Source organism: Sphaeramia orbicularis, chromosome 5 (assembly GCF_902148855.1).
Source record: "Sphaeramia orbicularis chromosome 5, fSphaOr1.1, whole genome shotgun sequence".
Classification (NCBI taxonomy): Eukaryota; Metazoa; Chordata; class Actinopteri; order Kurtiformes; family Apogonidae; genus Sphaeramia; species Sphaeramia orbicularis.
The window spans coordinates 41,947,854-41,957,722 of NC_043961.1; the positions used below are offsets into that span (position 1 = coordinate 41,947,854).

General features: G+C 40.0%; 1 protein-coding gene across 1 annotated transcript in view; it reads left to right on the plus strand.

The window, feature by feature from the left end:
• Positions 1-5,856, plus strand: part of tasora (transcription activation suppressor a) — an 89,322-nt gene extending 83,466 nt beyond the window's left edge. Inside the window, 2 exon segments of the mRNA XM_030135005.1 lie at positions 1,799-2,441; positions 4,895-5,856. Coding sequence (XP_029990865.1) covers positions 1,799-2,441; positions 4,895-5,264 — 1,013 coding nt within the window. The 3' untranslated portion in view covers positions 5,265-5,856.
• Positions 5,857-9,869: the final 4,013 nt, after the last annotated feature.

The following is a 9,869-nucleotide window of genomic DNA, read 5'->3' on the forward strand; positions in this document are numbered from 1 at the left end:
TTCATCCCTCTGCTGAGGCTCCCTGTGGCTTTGAAACATCAATAATGAATATTTAATTAAACTTATTTTATTGCACTTTGTTTGTTTTTTAAATGTAATTGTAAATGTGAAGATTCTGGAGATATGAGGTATTACAGGTATTATCTCCTGCTGTCACTATCCAGAGGGGAGGGGGTGAAAAGAGGTCGGACCCATGGTTAGGAAAAATAAATTTGGCAAAATACCTGAACAAAAAGCACAAAACACCAGCACACCACAACAGAGATGCTTCCATGACGAGGTAACCACATGAAGGGAATGAGTGTGATGCTGGATACTGAGTGGGTGTTGTGTCCAACTACCTTCAGGATATCTGAAATTTGCTCATAACTTGGATTTTGGCTCATAACTCAAAGCAAAATATCCACCAAGCATCGGCTCGTAACTCAGAAATCCCATAAGTCAAGGTACCACTGTATACCAAAAATATTTGACATAAACATAGTCAGAGTTTAAACTGGGACATGAACATGAGGAAGTTTAGAAGAAGGTTCAGAGTCCAAACCCAGAAAGAGTCAATCCACTGTTTCTGTCCTCATTACAAACACATTGTAGAGGACACATACAGAGAACGCATACAGAGGAAACATACAGAGGACACTGTTGGACCCAGACCCCTGACCTCTGCTGGACCCAGACCCCTGGCTTCCCCTGGACCCAGACCCGTTAAAGTCCAGCCAACTGACTGATCAGCAGACTCCACCCTAAAACAGTCCTCGTCCAATCCTACGTTAGCAATCATTACTAGGGAGCAGAACATCTGACAAATAATTAGCACTGAGCAAGATGTTGAAGCGGTGTGCCTATGGAACTTGTAATTCCAACAGCAGATATCCTGAATGTTTGGAAGGAGGTGTTCTCTTCCACCCATTCCCAAAGCCTAAAACTCAACAACAGAGATGTCTTTTGTGGATTAAATATTGTGGCAGACCCCACTATCAACATCTATGAACCATGTTACTTACAGCTAGCATTGTTCGTAGTCATCATCATTTAGCTTATCAGCCTTAGCTTAGCTAGTTTTTATTGTCATTTGTCATTTGTACTTTAATGAGAGACTGATCTCATGAAATCGCAGTGTATATCACATCAGTTCTTATGGCATTTAGCTTGCTATACTCATGCATTTTCAACCTAACGTGTGTTTTTCAGCACCCTTTGATCGCGTGTCAATTTACCCTGAGATCTCCAGTTCACATAACCATAACCGTAACCCTAATCCTATCCATAATTCTTTCCCTAACCCTGCGTGGTATTTCACATGGTGTGAACATACACATAGAAAGCTTATAATGCGTACAGATAACGTGATACAGATAACAAAAGTGGCGTGTATTTACATGAGTCATGATATCACGCTGTCTAATGAAGATGCTACAGCTTTTCACTTAGGACAAACATAATTAAGATTTACAGAAAATCTTACCCCGCAGTTTAAGAGCATGACTGGCCCAGAAGGGTTTGCATTTGACATATAAATCTTGGGGCTTCTCCTGGTGTACGGATAGGTATACTATGCTGTCGAACACCGGTATGCTTTTGCCTCGATCAGAATTATGTCTCCATCCTTCTGAATTTGATGTAGTGGATGTAGTTCTCCACTGCATATAATAACTAAGGGGGTGGGGCCCCACCAATCGGTCAGTTACAGTTCTGTGGGTTCTGGTTCTAGTTCTGATGTGACTGTAGATCAGCTCTAGTTTGGATCATCCCATCATTAATATCCTCCTGTTCTGACCGTCGTCCTCTGTCTTCATAGGACAACCCCCCCCCCTGCCGTCCAGTGACCTGCCCCAGGGTCTCCCTCTTTGGTCCAGTCCAGCTGTCCCTCATGCCCCCCATCTGTTGGACCAGCTAGTTCCAGAGTCCAGTCCTGCAGCATCCTCTTCCAAGGATGGGCTCCTGCTTCACTCAGACTCGGACATGGAGTTCCTTCACCAGGCCATTTCTCAGCTCAGAGCCCAGCGCCAGGCCCAGGCCCAGCTGATTCAGTCTCAGGTCCTGGAGCTGGATGCTCAACCTCTGACATCCCGTAATAAGGAGGGGCTGTTAGAGAAGAAGGCCTATGCCTGCACCCCCCCCTCAGGTCTGAGAGGAACCCCGACAGTGAAGAAGGCAGTGGCGGCGACACTGGAGTTGATCCACTCAGCACTGCAGCCAGAACCGGAACCAGAACCGGAGCCAGAGATCAAGGAGGACAACCAGACCACAGGCCCACTGGTGTCTCCCAGTGTCCGTTCACCATCACCACTGTCCAATCACAGACCCGCTACATTGACACAAGCATGTGACTCCAACTCAGCCAATGAGAGGAGAGATGGGCGGGACCCTACTGACCAGGCCACGGCATGCAGTAGTAGCAGCTCCAGTCTGACAGAGGGCGACAGGGGAAGGTTAGTGAGGTAAATGTCCTCCATGGATGATAAAATGGTAACCACGGTAACATACAACCCTCAATCAAAAACCGTATCTGATTGAAAATAAAATCAGAAACGCTGCATTCACAAGATGACATATTACGTACATACATACTATATTTATGTCACAACAATGACGTTTGAATATTTAATATGTGATACATGGCATACATGTGTATTTTTGGTCAAGGAAGAGACTAGTGAAAACAGAAAGTTGATAGGACCAATATTTAGGAAGATGTTAGTCATTTTGGAATACAATGGCCAGTCACATTGCTATGCCCAGAATCATAGAATGTGTGGGTTACGTAGCAACAGATAAACAATAGGGCCATGTTGCCATGGTGTCAAATTTTATGTGCAGAAACAGATATGCCAGCTGAGAGGTTATTCAACTGAAAATGCTAGTGGAATTTACCAAGAAAGTGAACTGTATCAGAGGATCTAGAAGGTTCTAGGTTCCCGTGGGGAACCACAATTTATTGAAAACAACAATTAAACTGAAATAGGCTGTTCATCAGCCAATCAAAGGTTTAAGACCACAGCTAAAAAAAAAACGATACCCCCTTAAAATAGAAATAAAAGTTTCAGAAAAGGATTCAGTAATGAGTAGCTTCATCGTTCTTGTTGATCACTTCAAAATGTGTTTCAGCAGCATGCTGGATTATTGTTATTATTATTATTTTTTTTTAAATTATTATTATGATGGGAGTGTTTCCAGAAGGCTAGCGGGAAGGTTGCTCCAAGTGGTGAAGATGGCTTCATGGAGGGCATCCACTGTCTGGAACTGTTGTCCATTTTTGTAAACTGCCCTTGCCGTCCATCCCCAAATATTCTCAGTTGGATTTAGATCAGGGGAAAATGCAGGATGGTCCAAAAGAGGGATGTTATTCCTCTGAAAGAAGTCCTTTGTCAGGTGGGCATTGTGAACTGCAGCGTTGTCCAGTTTTTTAAGCCCAGCCATTACCACACAGACGAAGGCCCTCAATCATGAGGAATGCCCCCTGCAACATCTCCACATAGTCAGCTGCCGTTTGATGCCCCTGCACAACCTGAAGCTCCAATGTTCCACTAAAGGAAAGAAGCACCTCAGGTCTGGATGGTGCCCCCCTCCACTGTGCAGTGTAGAAAACATCTCAAGTGGGATCTCCTTGTTATGCCAGTAACACTGGAAGCCATCAGGACTGTCAAGGTTACATTTTTTCTCATCAGAGAATAAAACTTTCTTCCACCTTTCAGTGTCCCATGTTTGGTGCTCTCTTGCAAAGTCCAGACGGGCAATTCTGTGGCGTTGAAGAAGACGAGGACTTTAAAGACTTTTTTTGTTCTTAAAGCCCTTCTCTCACAGATGCTGTCTGATGGTTATTGGGCTGCAATCGGCACCAGTAACGGCCTTAATTGGGTCGAGGATTGTCCCATGTCTTGACAGCCAGCCAATCGGATCCTTCAGCTCAGTGCCAGTGAAATTTCTTTTGGTCTACCACTTTTTTGTTCCATAACCCTCAAGATCTTTTATGGAATTCAAAATGCGTCCAACCTCAGCAGCGATGGCACGTTGCGAGAGGCCTTGCTAATGCACCTCAACATTTCGACCACGTTCAAAGAGAGAAAGCTTTGCCATCAGGAGGTCATGATTGTGTGAATACCTGACAGAAAATGACATTGAATCCATATTTTTGCACAGATTTTGTTTTTTAAAGGCTGTGGTCTTAAACTTTTGATTGGCTGATGAACAGCCTATTTCAGTTTAGTTGTTTGTTGTTGCTTACTCAAATTTTTTGTCTCACACCCATTTTTTCTTTTTGTATTTTTAAACTCTACTTAGATTTCTCAACTGGTCTTTTATATATATTTATATATATAAATATATATATATATATATATATATATATATATATATATATATATATGTACAGGTACTCCAGCTTCCTCCCACCGTCCAAACACATGCTCTAATTGCTTCATTGGTGAAGCTAAATTACCCATAGACACTGGGATAGGCTCCACCCCTGCACCACCCCGGAGGATAAAGCACTTCAGAAGATGAATGAATATGATATTTATTACACTGTATATTTTCCTTTATGTATTTTCACATTCTCAGTGAAAACACTGTGTTTTTGGTTTGAGTTTAGTTTGAAGGGAATAGTGTCAGAGGCAGAAAAAAACCCAAATGTCAGAACATTGAATATGTTTAAGGTCCCATATTTTATAAATCAGTTTTCTTCTTCTTCTTCATCATGACTGTTAACGTCCTCTGGAATAAACTGGCCACTGGACGATGTTTTAACTCAGCATCCTCCGTCTGTCCATTTTTATCTGAATATTTGAAGTAACTGTAAATTGTAACGGTAACATGACCCGTTTCCCTCCTTCCTGGTATGTGACATTTATGTGACGTTTGTGTGATGTTGGTGTTTTCCTGTTTGTCGTGTCAGAGCCTCTGAGTCCCACCAATCAGATGGAGCCAATGCTACACTAACAGGAAGTGTCACCATGGTAACAGACCAGGAGGACACCCCAGCCTCCGCTCTGCCCCGCCTCCACCCTCAGCATCAGCTCCGACACCCCCAGCGGGGGAGCGGTCTCATGTACCCCCCCCATCTGCCGCTCATCCACAACCACCCTTTCCCCCACAGAGCCATGCTGGGAGGAATGAGGGGTCTGCTGGGGCCAGCAGCCCCTGGCTGGCCCGGGCCCCTCCAGCACACCGCTCTGGTCTGGACCCTCCCCAGCAGGTTCCACCCCCCCGCAGGCCCGGGCAGCACATACAGGGGCCAGTCACGGGGGGGGTTCAACGGGATGTAGACCAACCCGGGTCCAGAACCTAGGTGCAGGACCCAGATCCAGAACCCAGATCTAGGTTCAGAAAGTGACGCTTACGCTGAAGCTGAAACCTGAACTTAAACCGATGTCAGTTCTGATATGTCCGATGTGGGGACTCAGACTGTTTACTTGTGTTTTCAGCTGAAATCACTGATGAAATCACTGGAGTTTTAGTTCTTTTTCAGTCATTGGGTTCAGTTTGAAGCTGTTTGTTTTGGTTGGAAATGTTCTTTTCTGGTTTTATTGTGGGCACAGGTCCAGCCATTTATCAGTTTTTCCTTTTGGCTGCGACATGAAGACCCAACTCCCCGACTGTCTTGAACGCACCACGAGTCTGCTTTGACATTTGGAAGGTTGTTCCAGAAAACATGTACAGTGATGAATCCACTTATTTAAGAAACTGAATCAAACAGGAAACAGACTGAAGAGGACTGACCTTCAGCTCCTGTTGAATTAAAATGTCTGCTGTTTGTTTTTTGTAACTGTGTGTAGAAACAGAACACTTTTAACTTAAAAATGTTTTTTATGTTTTTTTTACACCAGTATTTTGTATTAAAAGTTAGCAACAACCTGAGACTGTCTTCAGTTTGTTTGTCTGAAGTGTACAGTTGGTCATTCAACTGGTTTTGTAATTGTAAAATTCTTTTCTATGCTATTCTATTTTATTCTATTCTATGATGAACTGGAGCCATGATGATGAATCCACCTCTAACGTAATGTTGTAAAACTAGTCGACAGTAATTGTTCATTCTCCATCATCAGTAAGTTTAAAAACAGTCACACACATAAATGTTACCTTTGACTTATTCAGAGGAAATTACCCTCATCCAATAATAGCCATTTGAACATGTCAGAGCAACCACAGGATCAAATGACACCAGTGAATTTCAGTCAAATCTAACATAAATGTGCATCAGGTCACCCACTGAGCATGTGCAGACCTGTTTCCACAATTCAACAGCTGAAACATGAAGCTGGACTGTGGATCCAGAACCCTCACACGAACACTGAGTCAACCCACAAAGATGTAAAGGACTTAAAACAAACACCAAAGAGCAGGACTGGAACAGAAGAGTCCAAACCTACTGGAGCACAGACACAGCAGGAGGTCAAAGGTCAATGGAACACAAACAGCTTTCTCATCAAAACTGTGGACATTCCAACTCTATTAAATCTTGTTGATTTAGTCCCACTGTGCTGTTTTAAATACTGAGTCTGAACTCCAGAGATGCATTGACATCATGTTCATCAGAAAACATCATTACCCCACCCTCTGAAAGGGGAGGGGGTGGGGGTGGGTGGGCAAGGGGTATTGTTTTTGGTTTGGTTGGTTGGTTTCTTTGTTAACACTCTAGCAGCAAAACTATAGGCTGAATTCAAACCAAATTTGGTTTATAGCTAGTGATGCAGAATAGATCTCATTACATTTTGGGGAAAGTAGGTCAGAATTCAAATTTTTTAAATTAATTTTTTAAAGCCCCCCCCCCCCCCATTTATTCATAATGGGCAAAATTTCAAATGTCTGTAGCAGCAAAGCTATCGGTTGAAGTCATACCAAATTGGGTTTACAGACTGTCAGTGACCAAGAAAAGATGTTATTACATTTTGGGAAAAGGAAGTCAAAGTTCAAATTTTTTATTAATTTTTAAAATCTTTTTTCTTCTCCCATTTATTTATAATGGCTGAATTTCATGTCTATAAAAACATCAATTTTGTTTCAGTTTACTTCAAACTTGGCACATATATAGAGGCAATTGATATGTTGACATCAGCACACACAGACATGATGACATCAGCTGGATTGATACCAAAATAAGCTACAATACGTGCGAGGGGCGGAGTTTGTTGTGCCTGGCACCACTTGTCTGTTTTTCCTTCACACACCAAATAGAGAAATCCGCCCTCTGGTGGACAAACTGGTGAACTACATGAAGCTTTCATTAGAGCTTTGCACCAGGTTTTCTCTGAACCTCCTGATCTGGACCACAGTCTGGACTCATTATCCAGGTGCAGGTTTACACATGTAGGTCTGAAGGTTAGGGTTTAGGTCGTCTGGGGCCAGAAGGTCGAATCCTAATCTAGTCTGTGTTTTTCTAGGATTTTTCAAAAAAAAAAAAGGACGGTAGAAAGAAACAGGATAAATAGAACTTCAACCTCACCACCATGGACTAACAGATGGCTCAATGGTCTACAACTGGTCTGGAAGTGGTCCAAACCAAGAGCGACATCAGGATCCGATCCCTTTAACAAACTGGTCCTTTACATGAGAGTAGGGTAGAGTAGAATAGCCTTTATTGTTACTATGCTACTCCAGTCAATATTAATAAAACACCAGTACTTTAGAAATAAGAACAGAGCAACTATAAAATTACGAAAACTAAAAATAAGAACATAAAATAAAAATTTTACAAAGTAACATAAGAATAGAGCTAAGTACCAAACACAGTTTTTCAGGTTTGTTTTTCTGGAGGTAAATGACTATGATGCAAAGTTAAGTAAGTGTTACGTAACCATGTTGTGTTGAAGGTGGTGTAATTTAATGTAAATGATCCAGTTAAAAGAAGCAAAGCTTTGGTAAACTGAAAACAGAAGTATTTTTCTTACAATAAATTACTTTTTCCAACAAGAGCATGATGAATGAAATGTTTTAGTTTTAGGACGTTTTTATATATATATATATATATATATATATATATATATATATATATATATATATATATATATATATATATATATATAAAACGTCCTATATATATATATATACATACATACATACATACATATATATATATATATATATATATATATAAACACACACAGGGTGGGGAAGCAAAATTTACAATATTTTGAGGCAGGGATTGAAAGGCAGTGTATGACCAATTAGTTTATTGAAAGTCATGAGACTTTATTTGCCACAAGAAAATTGACATAATAGAAAATGTTTTTATTCTATGTGTCCTCCTTCTTTCTCAATAACTGCCTTCACACGCTTCCTGAAACTTGCGCAAGTGTTCCTCAAATATTCGGGTGACAACTTCTCCCATTCTCCTTTAATAGTATCTTCCAGACTTTGTCATAATAGTTTTGCTCATAGTCATTCTCTTCTTTACATTATAAACAGTCTTTATGGACACTCCAACTATTTTTGAAATCTCCATTGGTGTGACGAGTGCATTCAGCAAATCACACACTCTTTGACGTTTGCTTTCCTGATTACTCATATGGGCAAAAGTTTCTGAAAAGGTATGGATAATAGTGTTAGGTATGATTATGACATCAATATATGTTTGGTTTCAAAACAATTGACGTAGTGCCTGCTGAGAAAAAACAACTAAATGTTCATTGTAAATTTTGCTTCCCCACCCTGTATATATATATATATATATATATATATATATATATATATATATATATATATATATATATATATATATATATATACACACACACACACGTATATATAATCTGTTATTATTATGCAGTGCAAACAGTTATTTTAATGTCATTATGTGACTGTGTAATGTATTATTATACAATATAAATAATGTGTATTATATTATATGATTATGAATAATGTCTTATGATATACTATCATGCATATAGGCTTAGACAGTTTTATTTTTGATATGTGTAATATTTTGGAATTATTTTGTGTATCATGGAACTTTGTGTCCAGTAGAAAAGGATGGGGTGAGGAGGGTATAGAAGTTCCACTTCTTCCCGCTCCTTTTCCAAAAAAAATTTTTTTTTCTTGGGTTTTCTTAGTTGTTTTTTGTTTTAAATTCAAAATAAAAAACAAACAAACAAACAAACAGCTGACCTTCACACAGTCAGAGGATAAAACAAATGTTTCTGATGATAATCTGATCCTTATGACCAAACATCTGAAAAGGAGGAAAGGAAATACAGCATGAAGGTGCAGAATTGGACTGACCCAGGCACCTGTAGATGAGTGGGATTCAACAATGACCTGTAAAACTATAGGACACCATCCAGGAATGATTGACATCTGAAAGACCCTTCCTCATGTACTGTAACTGATGGAACTGTTAATATCTGTTGATCCAGTAATCCTATCAATCCGTGTAAATAATTGGTATAAAATATAGTATGTCATCAGATATGACCCAGTTGGACCTTCAGAGGCTCCGTAGTGAACGTGGAAACACTGTCATCTTCTACAACATTGATTCACCAGTAAAACCCATGGAGTTGGATCAATGACAGTAGATGGACAAAGGCTTATGATCAGTTAATGATATATTTGACTGACAAAGTCACTTTTTCTTCAGTTTCCTGTGTTCTTGAAATAATAACCATTGACTTTACTCTGAGCTTTCATGAACATCTACCAGTTAGTAAATTAAATGTAGGAAAATATCTGGGAAAAAAAAAACACTAAATACAGAGGATAATATAACAAATGGTGATAAATCACTAAGGTTAAAAATAGAGAAAAATTCACTTGGAAACTGGGTCTTTTTGAGTTAAAGCTTTACTCCAGGTTTTCTCTGAATGGGGATGATGATGATGAAGATGATTATTTAAGGTACTGCTTTAGGTTAAAGGTGGATGTTTGGGTCTTTA